The 18472-nt window shown below is 49.6% G+C and overlaps 2 protein-coding genes across 2 annotated transcripts in view; one reads left to right on the forward strand and one right to left on the reverse strand.

Moving 5' to 3' along the window:
* Nucleotides 1-225: 225 nt before the first annotated feature.
* Nucleotides 226-2741, forward strand: RCHY1 (ring finger and CHY zinc finger domain containing 1; the record flags this gene model as incomplete). The annotated part of the gene is made up of 5 exons (XM_010709618.3): nt 226-321; nt 427-485; nt 1359-1385; nt 1651-1771; nt 2527-2741. Coding segments are annotated over 5 exons (426 nt in total), but the record flags the coding sequence as incomplete, so codon positions are not given.
* A 7348-nt stretch (nt 2742-10089) lies between these two features.
* The window catches only part of PARM1 (prostate androgen-regulated mucin-like protein 1), a 10631-nt gene continuing 2248 nt past the window's right edge, over nt 10090-18472 (reverse strand). Inside the window, exons 2-5 of the mRNA XM_010709595.3 lie at nt 17506-17790; nt 12627-13262; nt 11674-11752; nt 10090-10889 (exon numbers count right to left, since the gene is read on the reverse strand). Coding sequence (XP_010707897.3) covers nt 10805-10889; nt 11674-11752; nt 12627-13262; nt 17506-17790 — 1085 coding nt within the window. The 3' untranslated portion in view covers nt 10090-10804. The remainder of the gene's footprint in view (nt 10890-11673; nt 11753-12626; nt 13263-17505; nt 17791-18472) is intronic.

Below are 18472 nucleotides of genomic sequence, written 5' to 3' on the forward strand. Positions count from 1 at the left end.
CCGCGGCTGAGGCTCGGCTGGCACCTCGGCACCTCCCGGCCCTGAGCACTGCTGCACAGGGCAGGTCTGGCAGTGTTCAGTGCTGTTCTGCTGCGTTGTTGTTATTCTTCACACAGCTACCTGCTGATCCTTAGAGAGTCAAACCTGTGTGAAAGCAATCGTGTTTCACACATCTTCTCTTATACATCCTAAAGGAATTCTTGAGGTGTTTTTTTTTTATAAAAAAAAAAGTTGATATCCATACAGCAGTGTAACTTTGTCTTTGTCTTTGCCAAGTGTATCGAAAATGTCTCCAGGCAGGATTGTCCCATATGCTTGGAGGTGAGCTACTTTGCTTTTGGCTCTGGGAAGTATGTTGGGCTGTGCTGTAGGCTGTGTTGGAACTTAATGTTTTCTTTCTTTTGTCTGATACTTGTCTCAAAACAGGACATTCACACATCCCGTGTGGAAGCTCGCGTTCTGCCATGCGGTCACCTTCTCCACAAGTAAAGCTTTGCAGATATTTGGGAATTGGGAATACCTGCTGACCTGTGTACGCGTGCTGGGTGTGCGTGGTTCCTGAGGGACCACGTGGTAGAGGATGGGCTCTGCTTCTTCAAGAAGTATCGCAAGAAGGGTGTTTTCCTTCTTCACCAGCAAATTGTGTTGGCGGAGGAAGATTTGCTCTGAATTTTTCCTATGCTGTTTCCTTCTGTTGCAGCTCAGTGGCAGGAATCCCATAGCGATTCCGCCACTTGGTGCAGAAAGCAATTGCACAATGTTTTTATGAGGCTGGTGCTAGTTTATGCACTAAATTTTAAATTCTTTCTCTAGGCACTCTCCAGGCTGTAGAATACTGTGTTACTCTGCAAAATCTGCCTGCTCCATTGAGCTTGTGCAGTGATGTGTAGCCCAGTGTGCCTTTGGAAGAATGGATAGAGCGGGACTACCTGCTTCCCTTCCTCCCGATCCACCTGTAACCTCAAGATGTCATTTTCCCTTCTTACTGTTTGTGTTACTCTGTTTCATGTTTTTTTCCTGTGTGCTGAGTTAATGCCCTCCAGACTGAGTCTTCCCTTTGCTGCTGCCCATTCTGAAGTTACCTCGTGATGCATCTTTTTTCACCAAACTCACACTGCCATATTCTTGTCGTATTGTTTACTTTCTCATGTTACTTAGAATGAAATCAGGTACGCTTTATCGCTGTGTGTTTGCCTGCATACCAGATGATTTTGAGGGGAAGCTTTCTTTTCACTTGGACTCGGAATGTTTTTTAACTTATGTTTTAGGGATAGCTGCGAACCTTTTCCCTTTGTTCAAACCAGATGTGTTACCGATCAGTAACAGTTCTTACTGAACTTCTTGTATTTTCTTTCCAGAACATGTTATGAAGAGATGTTAAAAGAGTAAGTAGTTCAAAACCTCTCTTGTGTGGTTGTAATCTGAGTAGATTATTTGAGGCAATGATCACAATGTCATTCCGGTACCCAGTAGCTTTAGGTCAGCTCCTAAAGTGAAAGGAAGCTTTAAATTCCCAGCTCTGATTGAAGGAATGTTTCTGCTTGCTGGTATTTTTCTCTGATTTGTATGATGAGAAACTTGTCCTTTTGAGTGGACTTGTTCTGTGGTCCTACTCCATTTTCTGAATACGGCTTTTTCCCCTTTTGCCAGAGGGTACAGGTGTCCTTTGTGCATGCACTCTGCTTTAGATATGAGAAGGTACTGGCGTCAGCTGGATGATGAAGTAGCACAAACTCCGATGCCCACAGAGTATCAGAACATGATGGTGGAGGTAAGAGATGAGGCGTGCACTGATGCCTCTGCTCTTGGCAGCTTTGCAGCACACCCTTGCTGGCAGTAGAGAGCGCTAGGAACTCATCCTGCATTAGGAGCCAATCTGACTGCTAGGGATTGTTGAAGAAATGTCATGTGTTGACCTAAGGTGGCATCGATTGGATTTTAAAACATCAGCACCCTCTGCCCTACTAGGGGAAAAAAAAAAAGAAAGCAAGAAACAAAACAGCCAACAACAAAATAAAAGCAGAAAGTACCATAATATCACGCAGTGGAGAAATGGTTTGGTGTTTGGAAGTATCACGCCTCCTTCTATGTTTGGTGCTGCCATAGCGAAAAACAGAAATATTTGGTTTTGGAACCTCACAATCCAGAGTAACTGTACTATTTTTTTCTGCAAAATATTCGGCTATTGATTTGTGCAAAGCTTGCAAATGGAGATAATTTCTGGTTCCATTTCTTTGTGTGAACTGGGTGCTGTTAGCTACTAAGAGTGAATGAAACTGCTCTGGTTGATTTAGTTTTATCTGTTCCAATTTGGACAGCACATCTCACTGCTTCCTGGAGTCAGGATACTGGGAGAGACCTCATTGTTGCCTGTTCTGAGAGAGGCGTTTGCTTGACTGTCCCACACAGCAGCCTAGCTGATGCTGGCAGTTCAGTGGTTACTAAAAGCATAGCTGTACAATGTTCTTGTTGAGTGTCCTGTTGATGCAACAGCCTCTTTCTCTCTCTTCTTTTCTGTGTATGTAGATTCTTTGTAATGATTGCAATTCCCGGTCTACTGTGCAGTTCCATCTCCTAGGCATGAAGTGTACAAACTGTGAATCGTACAATACTGCCCAAGATGGAAAATCCAAGCAGCCTGTGGAGTAGCAGTGCCTAAGCAACGTGCTGCATACGGCTGGACAAGGAAGACCCTACTGTGGAAGAGACTATCTGTTAAAATAAATTGTTAGTAAACATTATTCAAAGGTGTCACAGCAACAGTGAAGATGTGGTGCGAAAAAGTTCTGCAAGCATTGTCCCCCTCCCTTGTGCCTGGGGCACTGTGTTGTTGGGAAGCTCCCTGCCCAAGCGCTGCAGTGCCTGCCGAGGGCTGGTCACTGGATGGCAGCGCCCTGTAATGCCAGAGGAGGCTGCCTGGGAAAATAACCAGTGAGATGCAAAATGGGAAAGTGCTGTGAGCTGCAGCTGTCAGAGCAGAATGCGTTGTGGGGCCAGAGGTTGGGAGCTTGACATAGGATGGAGGTGTAGCTGTTCTGCTCGCAGCTGTTAGGGAAAATCAGTAGCTTTGAGAACGGCTTTTTTGCATAAAGCTGACATCTGCAAAGTTTTGCATGAGTACATTTTGTTCCTTTGAAGTGATGTATTTGTTCTAGGGCCTTGGAGGCAGCAGTGCGAGCAGGCAAAAAGGGTTGAGCTTGCATAAATCACATACCTTAGTTTGATTTGTTGACATGCACGCAAATGATGGATGCAGAATTCATTTTAAAAGCAGTGCCTGTCTGAGCAGCCCTTGTGCTGAACGGCCTACAAACCACACTGCGGGGCTGCCCTCCGCAGGTACCACTGCTCCATGTCTCTCTTCACTTATTCCTTTGCCAGCCATGGTTGCGTTTACGATGCTTTGATGTTTTTTTCTTCTCTATTGCATTGTCTTACGAAGGCCTGGGTGTTCTAGCATAGCTTGATGGTTTGATAGTTAAGTACAGGCAGCGAAGAACACAGTGTTGTGTCAGGCTGGCTGTCCCACCCAAGTCTGGGATGTGCTGAAAGAGCTGCAGTAGGTAGAGGTGCTCACATAGCACAGGGACCAGGTTTCTGCGGCCTCATTTTGTTGCTTTTTTTAGTGGTCTCTGATTTCAGTGTGAGCAGAGAAGCTAGGACCTAGAAGTGTTATTTACCCCCCTCTTGTGTGTGATACGCTGCCTGGTGTACTGGAGACTGAACCCCAGTTCTTAGAGAATGTCAGAATGCACAGTGTCCAAACGGCATGAAATACACTAAGGAGTGACTCCTTGTCCATGCCTCACCCTGTTTTAGAGCATCGCTTTCTCCCACTCTGAGCCCTTGCAGTTAGAAGCACCAGGAGGCAGATGGTGGCAGCACTGCAGCTCGCTTTCACTGCCCTATCTTCTGCAGCATTTTTCTCACTGTTAAAAATAAATGTCAAACAATGTCTTTATTAAAACAACTTATGCAGCGTGGTGCCGTCGCTTCCTATGTGCACACCTCCTAGAAATACTCAGGTGAGCTCAAACCAGAGTTCATTGCTGTTTTCACCTGCCAGACTGGTGCTGTGCAGGAGCTCTCCTGCATGGAGGAACCTCTGGAGAGCAGCAGGCACCACTGTGTGCGTGCTCCAGGTCTGCAGAGCTGCGGGATGGCACTTGCAGAAAGCGAGCGTGAGTTTTGTCTCAGGAACGGCGCTGCCTGCAGCCTGCCGGGGAAATGAGTGCAGTCAGCCAGCAGCAGCACAGGAGGCTGCACTGAACCAGAGTGCGGGGAGCGCGCGTCACCCCCCTGAGTCACGGTGACTCCATCAAAACAAGTAGCAGCTGCTGCCAAGCGAGCAGCAAATTAACTGTGGCCTGCCATGGGTAGATCTGATTAAAATGGATACCAGAGCCTCTTGAGCCACTGAGTGAGCTGTGCTGAGATGACAGTGGCAACTGAGGCTGGCTGTATCTGGGACTGAGCGTGCTGTCTGCCCTTCTACCCCAGTCCTGCCTGTCTGCTCCCTGCCCCAGCAGGGGTACCAGCAGCACACTGGGTGCATTAGGCTAAGATGTCAGAAGGCCACTGATGGATTCTGACCCAGCAATTGCCATCCCCACCGAGACTTCTGCTAGCAGGAGGTGCATATGGGTGGAAAAGTGGAGGCAGCATAGAGATGTGCTTGTGTGTTCAGGCATACAGCACAGCTAGGAGAGGGAATAAAGAACAAATTCCTTATTCTAGTAAATATCTGGGGACAAAAAGCAAAACAGAAAAAGCCTGCAAGCCATGGAGAGCCAGATGTAGCCACTTCTTTGTTATTTCCATGCAATGTGCATTTAAAGAGCTGCAGTGCTCCAGGGCAGCTGCAGGGCATGAACAGTGGAGACTCTGCTGGCAGGGGCTGAGCAGTGCCTGTGTGCACTGCTGGTGGGGAGTGCACTGCATTCACTGCTGGTGGCTTGCAGAAGTCAAGGCTGGATTGATGCATGTCTCCCAGCTCTCATTTCCATAATGTTTTGCTTATTACCAGCAACGTATTTCCTGGTTTTTTTTTCTCTGCAAAAATTATTAGGTAAATGAAGTGACGGTGTATCAGAGTGCAGATGTGAAGCACCCAGCAGAAAGCTCAGTAGTTGAATAGCCTTTGACTGTATTGCTAAAGCTAAAAAGGTGCTGGTCAAGTCCATAACCAGGCAGATTTTATGCTAAATTCTACGCTAATTTTACTGCAGCTGGAAATATTCCTGTTGGAGTTTCAATTGCAAGACTAGCATGAAAGAAGGCCCTTGGTTCAGCTAAGCCTGGGGACTGCAGCTCCATCCCAGCTGCACTTCTGCGTGAGGCTGAGAATGAAAATGTCACTGACTCCAAACAACAGACTTCCCTCTCTCACTTCTGTATTTGCTGCTGCTCTAGCAAGGGGATTTCTTTCCTGTTGTTTCAGTCTGGGGTGGGCATGCTGCTCTCAGCTACTCTGGCCAGAGGGTAGTTGGGGTCTTAAACCATGAACATTGAGAATATAGTGTCAGGAGCTGGACCCCGCGTTGTGCACTGAGCATGGCACAGAACCCTCACCTCTGCCAGGGACACGTGTTGCACAGCAGAAAGCGAATAGCTTTGAGGTGGAGATAAATGTGGTGGATTAAGGTGGATGAGGAGCTTGTTTGGGAAGGAAGAGGCTGCAGAAAGAGCTGCCCTCTGACACGAAGCTGCTAGACGAGGGATCCTTTTGTAGGATGATGACAGCCAAATCCTACCTGGTGTCACAGCCCTGGGGTTGGTCCTCTCTTGCTGGGGAAGTGGAGGAAGGCAGGGATGAACAGGTGGGCAACGTCTTCGTGTTGAAGCCACCTCTAGACAAAGTGCTCTCCCTGGTGCACAGTGAAACGAGGACCAGATGGTTGCTGCCTGGTGGGAAAAACTCCACATTCCAGCAGGCTGGGGATGCAAACAAGGTCAGAAAGCTATTAATAAAGCTAAGGCCCGCTGAGGAATGTGAAACACAGGGCGGGGATCTGTGAGCAGAGCATTGTGGGTCCATGGGCTCTTCACAGAGCTGGATGGGGGCAGCAGCATCTCTGAGGCTGTGGTGCTGCCCCTGCCCCTCTGCAGAGATGCCCTCTATCCATCCTTCCTCTGCAACTGGACTGAATGCAATTAGCAAAGCGCTCCGAGTGTCCTTCTTGGCTGGGCTCTAATTATGACTGAGCCCTGCCAGAGCATCAGTCTGTTGGTCTGTCTTGCAGCAGGATGCCTGCATGCCCCCTGGTGGTGCTGGAAATGGGATAATTTCCCTATTTTTCCTCCTTGGTCTCACCGTGGTGTTGAGGTGGGAGGGAGTTGCACGTGGGACTTGTGACTATTTTCCTGGTTGTGCTGGCAAGTGGCTTTGTTCTTCTAAGCAGAAGAAGAAGCTGAGCCCTTGGAGCTGTTTAGAGTTGCTCATGAGGGGCAGGGGCTTTTGGTGGAGGTGAGGATATCTGGGGTGGACATCAGGAGGCCGCTTGCTGGTGATGGAGTCCAAGCGAATCTCAGACTTTCACCCACTCTGAGCACGAGGTGATGCAGGACCAGGGCAGGGGCCAGGACAGGAGCAGCTCTGCAGTCCTGAACATGTGCTGGTGCTGAACGTGCTGAACCAAGCTGGAGATGAACAAACAAAAAAAGGCTAAAAATATCAATGCATGAATGTTTCTGCAGCATCCAGGAGCACAGTTGGGCTGGAAGCCAGGTTTTTGTTGGAAGTTGTTGCGAGCCTTGAGAGCTGAAGGAGAGAGGGCTTCCCTGTGCCTTCGCAGAGAAAAATGACCTTTTAGTGACAGCTGAGGATGACAGCAATGCAGTGGCATGAGCCATGAGAATAAATTTCATGACTCTTCGCTCTCATGTTATGATTTTTATAGTATTTTTGGGTTCAAAGTAATAACAGTTTGATGCTGGAGCTGTAGAAACCATTCTGATGGTTGGATTTGATGGTCTTGGAAGTGCTATCCAACCTAAATGCTTCTATGATTCTGCACAGGGCAATGTCAAGCTGAGGCTGTCAGCTCTATCCAAGTCACTGAGTGCTTACCATGGCATTTGTGCCATCGGTGGAGATGGCCCCTGGATTGTAAGCAAGCTGCTCTCACCTGAGTGTTAATTACGTCATTTAACAAATTATTGTAGCCAGCAACTGTCTCAAGTAGTGACTGACATACACCATTAACCCCAATAAGAGTCTGACATGGTGGTGCTCAATGGATGGCCACGAGTGCCATAGTTTCAAAGGGAGGGGAACTAAAGCTCAGTGGGGTGGGGTGGAGCGGTGGCAGTGACACTGGCGCGATGGCCTCTTCAGTGCCTCCCTGGATAGGGCGAGCAGGGGACCTGCAGTGGGATGTGTCCTCAGTGCTGCTGTGGGTACGCGCTGTGCTGGGCACAGCTATGCTAGCTATTTATTTTTGAATAAATAAAGTATCTCAGAGATGGGGAATCTGGCCAAAAAAGGGGGAGGGGGAAGCTTTTGGAAAAATCAAGAGCCTGCTGCTGTTTTTGTAAATACATATATATATTTCTAAAGCGGGATATCTATGCCACAAGCTTGTTTTTAAAGAAAAAAAGTTTTCTAAGGCATGTCCTGGCTGTTTGTTTTTTTCCCTTTGCATTGCCATTGTGCCTTGGGAGGCTGTGGGGCATGGCCACAGGCAGTGCGTGGAGGCCCTTGCCTCTACAGCAGCCCCTCTCAGAGGCTGCTCCCGTGAGGAGCCGCCATCATCAAGCAGTTCAGCTGGCTTGGAGTGGGTACTGACTGGGACACGGCACCCGGATCACAGAGAGACACGGCCCTGCTGCCTGCCCCAGGGAACCTGCCAGGGTTTGTCTGTGCAGAGCTGCCCCAGTGAAGCTGGAGGAAATGAAACAATGTGAAGACATTAATTATCTTCGCTTCATCACAAAATCAAATCAAAGCCATAGCTGCTGAGTCATTTCTTTTATAGGGTTTTTTTTAAGGCACATAAAATGTATACAGACATTTGAGTTAACATGAGTCCTTGGTGTGCCCAGTGCTAACTTCTGGAGATTTCAGCCCCCTAAGTTGGAAGCCAATAACAAGAGTTATGAGGAGTGGCTGAGGGAACTGGGGCTGTTTAGTTTGGAGAAGGCGGGGGGCTGAAGGGAGGTCTCATTGCTCTCTACCACTGCCTGCCAGGATGTTGCAGTGAGGAGGGTGTCAGTCTGTTTTCTTAGGCAAAAAGCAGTAGGATTTGAGGAAGCAGCCTCAAGTTGTGCCGGGGTGGTGGGGGTGGGTTAGATTGAATGCCAGGAAGAATTTCTCTATGATGAGGGCCAAGCACTAGAAGAAGCCACTCAGAGTGGTTTTGGAGTTCCCTTCTCTGAAAGTTTTTAAAAGATACGTGGATGTGGCATTCAGAGGCATGTTTTGGTAATAGGACTTGGTAGATCAGATTGATGCTCTAGAGAGTCTTTTCCAACCCAGAAGATCCAGTGATTCTAGTAATTTACTTTTGGGCTTGGACACTTCTCGTCATGAGGACAAGTAAATTAATATATCTCATCTACAGCACATTGCACTTTTAATAATAATCTGAGCAAAATGCAGGCATGATGGCCATTCTGAGAGCACCTAAGTCCTGATTTTGGGACAGACAAGCATCAGTTGGGCTGCATCTGTTGGAACTGAGGCAGAAGCCAGCCACTGTGGGAGAATTGCTCCTCCCACGTATTGCCAGAACTGGCGATTCCCACCTCTGCATTCTCACCCCTCCCTTCCCCAGCCTCACTGAAGCAGACAGCTGAGAATCAGGGCCATCTGGGGAAAAAGAAGTGGACTCTTTTATTAAGTAGTGGGGAACCTCAGCATCCCAGGTGCAGGCAGGGTGGCATTTCGGATTTGCACAGGTTCTGTCCTGTATTGCTCATGGAAAGGAACACTCCCTCCTGGGGAGCACCTGCTAGGAAGTATTTGAGCCCCTAAATATAAGCCAGGAACACAGGGTTCTACTGACCTACTGAAACAAATACTAAAGCAAACATAAAATACTAGAAAATACAAGAAAAAAAATACAAGAAAGAAGAAACCCTGTCATAATACTTGCCCTATCTATGCCAAAAGTTTGGCTTTCCTCAGCTGGATGGATCTGAAGGTGTAGTTATCAGCAAGTTTTTTTCCTGTTAACTCATCTGCTTTCTCCCAGAGCCAGCATGCTTCACCAAGGGACTGTGAGCTTGTTGTGGACCCATTTTCTAGCTGATGCTAGAAAAAGAAGTGAATGAACACTGCCCTCTGTGCACTGGTTGCGGTCTTAATTATGGCTATTTTCCCTTGATCATTCCCAGCACCGTGGCTAGTTTCTTGCCTGCTGTCATACCTGCTCCAAATCTGCGGTGCCCTTCAGTACAGGTGAAGAGGTCTCCAGGAGCATGAGATATCTCAGATAAAGACAAACCTTAGGGCTCTGCAGCACTTCAGCAATGTTCTCTTCTCTATTTGCTGTTTCTAACCCATCTGCCTTAAAAAAGAATAAGGAGCTGCTTGGTACTCACAGCTCATCTTCGCTGGAGGGCAGCATCTGTGCCACCAAGCCCAGGTGAGAGGCCTCCACGTTGAGGCGCCTGATGAAGGCTCCTGAAAGCTGATGAGGTTTTCTCCATGAGCCCACCAGTGCGGGGCTGTAAAGATGCTGTGGAGACTCTGCTGTGGGGAAGTGATCACCTTCTTCCTGAAAGAAGCCCCATGCTCCAGTGTTCAACCAGATCTGCTCAAGCATCTGCTTGATCTGCATCTGCTCAAGCATCATGGCCAGAGGAAGGCTGGAGCTCCAGACCTGTGCGCATACACGGGGCTTGCTCTGCCAAGGAGCCAGCAGAGAAGTGTGGTCTTGCCCATCTCAGCTGTCCCCTGAATGGACAGCTTTGTGATGCTGGTCCCCAAAAAGTGAGGGGTTTGAACACAGTGCTGCCAGTCCACCTGCTCTTGTAGAAGCCTGTAGTACATTGCAGCATTTAAAGATGAAACCAACCATAAACCACCCAACCCCCTTTTTTTCCTTTTTGGTGTGTGCATGTGTGCAATTAGCTGTATGCATAAACTGGGAATAAAAATGGCTTCAGTGTATTTTAGAGAACAAGTCTTTCAAGGATGAAAAGTAGTGCTACAAAGCAAATAACTATGGGTGCAGCAGTGGGGTGTTTCTTATCCCAGAAGTGCAGATGGGAAAGGTGCCTTTCCTGCAGGCTCCCACACTGCATTTGAGGAAAAAAGAAAGGAGGAAAAGTGAAGTGACATGCTTCTGTGCATAAACACACAAAAGGAAAAGGAAACAGCAGGAGAGTAAGCAGTCATGTAATTGCCCGTGGCGAGCTACCACAGGTGAGGGTTTTGCAGTGGGACAGTGCAGGGAGGTGATCTTGAAGGGAGGGACACGTAAAGCAATGGGACGCTCCACGTTCTTTCCAGGGATAACGCAGGGCTGCCGTCTTCTGCCTTTGCCTCCCCCAGCCCTCCCAGAGGGAATTTGGGTTTATTGGGCTAGCAGCAAAGGGGCAGACCTGCCCCAGGTCCCCCTCCACTTCCAAAGCAGCACCCACCCCATGTTATCAGAGAGCTTCCCACACAAAGCGCCAACACTTGGGTTTATTGTGGGCGCTGTGCACCTGCCCTGCGGCCAGCCGCCTCCTGCTGGGCCTGCTGCGGTGTGCTGCTCATGGCGGCAGCTTGGCCTCCAGGCTATGACCCAGCACGTGTGGCGAGGACAAGCAGCAGGTGCGTGCTGGGGAAGCGCTGATAAATAAGGATCTTCTCCTCCTAAGAGTCGTCGTAGAGAGGGTTGTTGTAGTTCCCCCAGGAGCCATAGTCGTGGTCATCCAGCAGCCTTCCATAAGAGGAGTGCCTGTGGGGAACATGGCACCATGTTAGCCTGCAGAAGGCAAAAGGAGTCACGAGTGCTCACGTAGTGGGCCAAAAAGAATGTCATCAAAATCCTCAAAGCCCATATGAATCCTTCAGAGGGACAGGAAGAATGCCCAGTGCTTTGCCACTAAGCGTATGAGGAGGACAGCATGGAGCTTGTGGCACTTGCAGTGTGGGCAACAAGAAGCTGGCCAATGCACAGCTACAGGAGCCCTGTTTATTGTATTTTTTAAAACATGCTGGCTGCTTTGGTGGTTTATTAGTTCTTTTACTGTGGGGTAAAATGAAAAAAAAAATGCACTTGGGCCTTCACCATGTCATTTTTGCTTTTCTGTAGAAGGCAGTTTGCCACCAGCACATCCCACCTTGAACAACCGCCTACAGAACACATCAGAAATGGTACTGGGATCATCACCTCCCTGTGACCTCCTGGAACGGTGAATGAACCCATGCCATGTTTTGGGGCACACGTAACAGTAAACAGGAAGGTTGGAATTAGGATGGGTTCTGTGATTCCATGATTAACAAGAGACTTTTGCTCAATCTAGATCTTGTTGGGCCACGCTGCTGCTTATCACTGCAAGCACAGCAAGGTGCAAGGCAACAGCTCACCCTGGGGATAACTGCTGTTTATGGCTGCGTGCTGAGCAGCGTCTCTGGCATTTGAGCGAGGCTTTTGTAAAGTAACAAAGAAAGCTCTGGCTTTCAATAGAGACATGATTCAAAAGACTGGGACTCAAGGCCCCGCAGAGGGCCAGCCTTACCTGATCTTGAGGTACGCTGCCGCCCCAAAGACCAGCACGACCACCACGATGACCGTCACGGTTATGGCCACGATGCTGCCTGCAGGGAGCACCAAAAAGGGCAGTGCTCAGCTCCTGGTGCCAGTGCCAAATCCATGTCCTGCACAGGCATCCCTGTGACGTTCTCCAAAAAATCCCTTCTGGAGGCTGCTGGGCCCCACTATCCTTATGTGTTGTACCCTTCCCATAACACAGGGCAGGTGGGTTTGGGATAAAACAACGGTTGATTTTCCACTACTGCAGACCTAGAAGCTCCAGAGCTACCATCTGTTTATTGACCAGGAGCTTTAAAATCATCTCAGTTTGTGCTCTTGTTATAAAGTTCTGGGAGGTCCAGCAGCCCCCAGCAGAGGTTTTACTGAGCTTTTCTTGCAAAATCCAGCTCTTGGGGTTGGACCTTTAAAGGCACATTCCAACCTAAGCCATTCTACGAAATCTGAGCTTTCTCCTCAGTGTTCCTGCCAGCATCAGGCAGTACCAAGTGCCAAGCCAGGGCTGGAAGCCATGCAAGGAAGAGGCTCTAGCCACCTCCAACTTCTGTGCCTTTAACCCATCTGGGCTTGCAGAGGACAGGTCAAAGCTAGCTTCATGCTGTCTCCAGAAGGGAGAGAAGAAATATACATCTTCCCAACTCCTAACCCATGGTTGAAGCTTCCTTCCTTTCCTCCTTGAACATTTCGAGTCATCTTTGCAGCTCAGGGTTTTATTCACATCTGAGTGTTTGAGTGTGGGTATCCACAACCCCTTGCCTCCACAGATGACACAGACTCCTCCAGGGAGCACATCTTTGCTCTCAAAATACAGTGAAAGTGAAATTAAGTGAAAAATAACTGGAAAAATAAATGGTAACTGGCAAGAGCAGGAAAAAAAAGTTACATATATATCGTGTGCGCACAGAGACGGGTGCTGCTTACCTGCACTCAAGGCATGTGGGACCTCTTCTACGGTGACACCAGTGGAGGGAGTGCTTTTGCCTTCTTCGGCCATGCCCTTGGTGGGGCTGGCCACAGTCACTGAGGGGGATGTTGGCTCCATGGCCAGGCTTGATGCCACAGCCAGCGTCCCTGGGGAAGGGACGTCCTTCATCAGTGCCGGTGGCTGGGTGGGGATGGCTGGTGAGAGCAATGCTGTCCCAGGGGATGAGTGCAGGGTGCTACCGTGAGGGGAGGAAGGGGAGAAGGATGCAGGCATGCCCACAGGGCTGGGATTTGTCCCCAAATCTGTCGTGCCTCTTGCCATGCTGGAATGTGCTGTCCAAGGACTCAGGACTGTCTCCAAGGTTGGTGGCACTGAACTGGGGGCCACTAATCGGCTGTCTGCTGCAGTGACAGTGTTTGTGGGGGTGGAGGCAGGGGACAGCATGGCCGTGGTGCTCCCATTGTGGCCACCCACCTCGGGGGACACTCTGTTACTGGTGGGTCCCGCAGCTGTCAGAGGTGTAGACTGGTGGGGAGCTGCTGTGGGGACAGACGTGCCCCCTGAGCCTGGCCTTGCTGATGTCCCCACCACTGGGAAGGGGGCAAGGGATGCTATGGGGTCATCACCGAGTCCTGGCAGGGAGAAAAACAAGCGTTAGTAACTAGGAAATCTTTGTGAGGTCTCTGTGGCCATCGCAACGATGGTAATGGGGATTTCCTTCTCCACAGCTCCTAGAAACCCAAAGCCAGCCAAAATCGCCATCTAGAATAAAATGGTGGAAAGCAAGGGATTCTTCCTGCTCATGTTCCCAGGGAGTGGGTTAGAGGAGCTCAGCACTCGGAACCCCCATCCCACCTACCCCAGCCCATTTCCCTTCAGGGCTCAGCTCCTATCCCAGGCTGGCACCCCTGTCCCCAACTCCCCTCACAGAAAGCAGCAGCAAGCACCACACAGCTGGGAACTGTGACACAGGATGCCTCTTTCTTCCCTCACTGTTTCCTTGTGCATTCATTCATTCATCTCCATTTCTTAACATAAAGATGAGTCATTCTTTCCCCTGTCCCCACCAGTGGCTGCTATTTTTTTCTTCTTCTCTTTTCTGTTCTACACAGGGCCAAACTCAGCTCTGAGCCACCACTAGCAGCTCCATGGGCACAGCTAGGCTGGAGAAAGAGTGTGCCAGCAGCAAATGACATCAGGGGGAATTTTTATTCCCATGCTCTCGCTTACGTATAACCCACAGCATCCTAGCATGGAGCTACATGAGAACAGAGGACAAAAATCTCGGGACAATACTGATTTTTTCTTGCCATCCGGAAGGCCAGTTCCCCAAAGACCCTCGCTGGTGGCACCAGGAGAGCTGGCTCCACACCCCAGATGCCCCAGCCACAACCTGGGAGAAGGTAGCCACCCGTTCCCATGGCCCAGAGTAGGTGGGACCCAAAGGCCCCAGCTGGATTCACCAGGAGTGCTGAGCAACAACACCTTTCCCAAGCAACAAGTGCTGGGAGGATTCAGCGCTGCAAGCTGCATCACCACCAAGCCAGCATCCCTGTCAGCAGGCATTGTTAATTCCAAGACACCAGTCACAGCAGCAGGCACATAAGCCTCTGCAAAGGAAGGTGTAGAACACGCATCCATCATTTTAAGAGCTCTGCACCAGTGGTGGCCAGACTAGGGCAGAAAGCAGTTGCTAGGTGGTGTCTGAGGATGCAGACGCGCTGACAACCTGAACCAAGCATACCTTCAGCCCTGGGATTCTTGAGATCAGGGCTGGGGCTGTACTTCAATTGCTTTGAAGTAATGTTTCCCACATATTTACCGGGGCACGTCAGCCGGGTGCAACTGGACCAGCAGGTTAAAGGCTGCCACCCCAGCTTCTCACAAGATGTGTTGCTGCTCCAACAAGACCCTCAGTGGGCTGGTGGCACCCTGAGCACTCTGTTAGCTCTCTTTGAAGAGAAATGCTGAGCCTTTCATGTAGAGGAGCAGCTCACTGCCTCCCTGGATCCCCTTCCTGCTTGCCTGAAGCCTCACTCTGAACACCAGCCAGATTTGTACTAAAAAGGCACTACTATGAAGTAGTGTTTGCAGAGTTACCCCATGCACTTGACGAAAGCCATCCCATGCTGAATGTCAGGGATGGATGGGCTCTCTTGCAGGAGAAGCACGGCTGCTCCTGTTCATCACCAAGGAGACCCGCTGTGGGACAGCTTCCCTCTCAGTCCCTGTGGATTCAGAAATTCAAAACACATCCTCACCCCTGCTTGGTTTTGGGGTTTACCTAGTGTCTGTGTATCCTTTGGGCCAGCATCACCACCATAGTGTGCCTGAACGTCTGGGGCAAACTGGTAGGGATCCTGCAGAGCTGGCCGCGCTGCTGGCTGGGATGAGTAAAAAAGTTTCCAATAATATCTGCATAGCACAAGTGCAGCTGGCCTCACAGCCAGGTCTGGGTGCGTGCCTCGACTGGGCACTCATCCCCAGCAGGTCACAAGTCACAGGCATTGCCCAGGAGAGCTGAAGGCACCCTGCTGCCCTAGGGATCCCACTGGCAATCTCAGGTCCTTTCCAATAAGCCACCACATCTCACAAAAGACAGCCTATCCTCCTGGTGCTGGGTGGTATGCAGCAAGCCAGCTCCTCTATAAGCACATCTGAAAAGGTGAAGAAATGCTGAGGTGGTGGTTCCCTAGTTTGCTCAGCACCTGGGCTGCAACTGTGAGCAGTAGTCAGAAGAGTGCACTGGAATAAATGATTAAAAAAACACCAGAAATCTTCCTTTCAGAGCACGTGACTTCAGAGGCAGGCAGGGGTTGTCAAAGCAACTGAAGGACATCAGTTATCAAAGGATACCACGCATAGCTCAACCCTGAGGAATTTGCCCATCTAATTCCCTTATGGCAGCAACTGCCTTGCAGGAATCTGGATGGGAGCAGAACGGGATGGGGAGCACCAGGTAGCCATGCACAAGCAGTGGCTTGGCACAGCACCCTGCACCACCCACGTTCCAGCCCCACATGAGCTCTAAGTGGCCACTGGCACAGGTGGTCTTCTTGGAGAAGATGGGAAATGAGCAAGAAAAGCCCAAATCCCTCTAATACGAATGCTTTGATTTTCAACAGCATTAAGTGCAGTCACCTGGGAAATCCCAGGGAACACCACCAAATGTGTGGATTGATTCCTACTGGCATGCTGCTAGCCCAGTTCCTCCATGGCAAGCAGAGGTGATGTCTCACCCTCACACAAGCTAAGCTCTGCTTTAGCAGCACATACCTAGCCTGGGCTGGGAGCCTCATTAGCAGTGCATTGCTCATCAGCACATCAGAACAGGCTGTTACACCAGCTGAGAGGCAGTGTGAAAACAAGAGAGCTCCAGCCAAGAAAAATGAAATCAGACACAACAGCTGTGCTACAGCAAGATGGCACCCAGCAAGAGGTGGAAATGATGCTCTCAGCCAGCTTCCATTTGACATATTGCACCTGATACAGCCACCAGAAGGTCCACCTGACCTAACCCACATGGGGAGTCAGCCCTCACCCCACATTAACCCAGACCCATGGGGGGATGCTCCCCAGCTATCATGTTTTGCTATGTGCCTGCCTCAGGAGGTGAGTGGTACTGCTTTGGGGAATAGTATGTCTGCCGCTTATCTTGGCTACAACAACTTCCAAACTTAACCTAAACACCCTTTTTCTGAAAGATGGGAATGCAGCAAAGAGCAATGAATAAGTTCGCACAAGAGAGGTCTCTTGGCTGTCCAGAGCACATCTATTTCATGCCGCAAAGCTAGGTGTCACTTCCCATTCCAGCAGCTGCTGCTGGATAGGTACAAATAGAAACACATGGGTAAGACACAGCATCAGATTTTTTTGCTCGTAGATCTGTAAGCAAAAATTTAGGGCAACCTCAACATCTGCCCGCAGGATCCGCCCAGAGACAGATGCTGCCCCAGCCCCATGCACCACATACTGCTGTGGGCTACAAGCAGAGTGAGGCCCTATTACAAAAGCTGCTGGCTGCAGCTGCTGGTGCTGCTGAGAGTATATGGAGAGCCTTATGGGTGATAAATTATAAATGCTGGCAGCGCTATGTGAAAATACATAGCTCGGGATGGTTTATTCGTGCATTGTGTTTGGAGAAGCAGCTGACCCTTCTGAACCAGGAGTGCTTGCTCAGGATGAGGAGTTCAGTGGTTCCTTACCCACAGATACATGCTATGCAAGCTCTCAGCAGGAAGTGGTAGGGTGACCCCTGACTCCCTTGCTCCTACAGCACACAGTGCTTTATTGCTGTGTGGAACAGTAAAACTATATACTTAAATATAGGGCAAGGGTTTCCTGCCTGTAACCTCATTAGTTGAGCCTTCATATCTGTGGCTAATGCTTTCCTGTGCCATTCTTCTGCTGCTTCTCCTTTTCTGCTGTCCCTTCTCCTTGCTTGTGGTCAGGTTACAGTGCTTCTACTTCCCAGCCTAACACTGCCAACCTGCAGCTGTGGTGCAGATCTCCCTTGTATGAGCACATGCAGGCAGCACTGGGTTCTGCTTTTTCTGAGAGCACTAGGAGCTGGGCAGCCTCACCTCCTGCTACACAGCTAGGTCGTGCTGACAGCCCCACAACATCTGGGGAGGGCAGTGAGAGGAGGAGAAAAACAGGGTCCAATGCAAACGCAATAACAAAGCTTTTAGTGAAAAAAAAAAAAAAAATACCCCGGCACTCAGATCACATGTACCCTTGGTTGCTTTGACTTAATGGCTAGCTGGGCTGGCTTCCTGCACGTCATTAAATAGGTTAAGCCTAATTGCTCCCAAGCCTGAAGCTTTCTGTAGTTCAAAGAAACAGGCACGCAATGGAAACAAACATGTCCCTCACCTGCTCTCCTGTGTCTGTCCCCTTGGGAGAGGCTGTCCCAGGTGTCCCTCTGCCTGCCTGGGTGCTGCCCGGGGACAAACCCACAGAGGTCTTGGTTCAGAGCGCTCACTGTGGGGATATTTCCAACTGGGGAGCAGCAGCTGCCTCTCTGTGGGCAGCCCAAGGGGCGATGAGGATGGAGGGATCCTCTGGCTCTGGTGGTCCCTGTCCCCCTGTGACAGTGAGGGGATGCACCTTTTGTGATGGGTGCTGTCACGGGGGAGCAGCAGCTGTGGGACAGATTCCCTCAGCAGGGTCAGACTGCACAATTTTGCTTTATGTCTTGCTGGTCCTGAGCTGTGATGAAGAAGAAAAAAGGTGCTGAGATGGATCTGACAGGGCTTTGGTCTGGTGTCCTGCCTTCTGAGTAAAGGAATGGCAAAAACTTCCTCCTTCTCGTCTCAAACGCAGTGCGAGAGATGTTATTATCTCATTAGAGGGGCAGGAAAAAGCTTGATGATATTTGGTACTTGCCAAGCTGCATTCTCTCTGTCACTAACTCCTGAAGAATGAGCTCAGAGCATATTTAAATAATAATCTGTACTGTTGGTTGGGTTGTTTTTGTTTTAAAGGTGGAAAAGTTTTGGGTTTTGTTTGGTTTTGTTATTCTTGTAAATACTATTTCAGTGGAGAAAATAATAATAATAATAATAATAATAATAATAATAATAATAATAATAATAATAATAATAATATATACATATGGGAAGCATCCAAAAGATTCGTGCTCTTGTGCAAGCATCCCAAGAGGCACGGAGTGGGAATTTTCCTAGGGGTCTTCCACAGGGTCCCACCGATGCTGCCATGGGATGCCGCACTGGGAACAACTCGTCCCCAGCTTCAGCACTGCCAGCGACCGCAGGTGGGACGCTCGGCTGGAGCCGTCCCAAGAACAGCTGACCCGCTCCGGGCCGTTTGGTCCCCGAAT

The sequence above is a fragment of the Meleagris gallopavo genome, chromosome 4, assembly GCF_000146605.3.
Source record: "Meleagris gallopavo isolate NT-WF06-2002-E0010 breed Aviagen turkey brand Nicholas breeding stock chromosome 4, Turkey_5.1, whole genome shotgun sequence".
NCBI classification, from domain to species: Eukaryota; Metazoa; Chordata; class Aves; order Galliformes; family Phasianidae; genus Meleagris; species Meleagris gallopavo.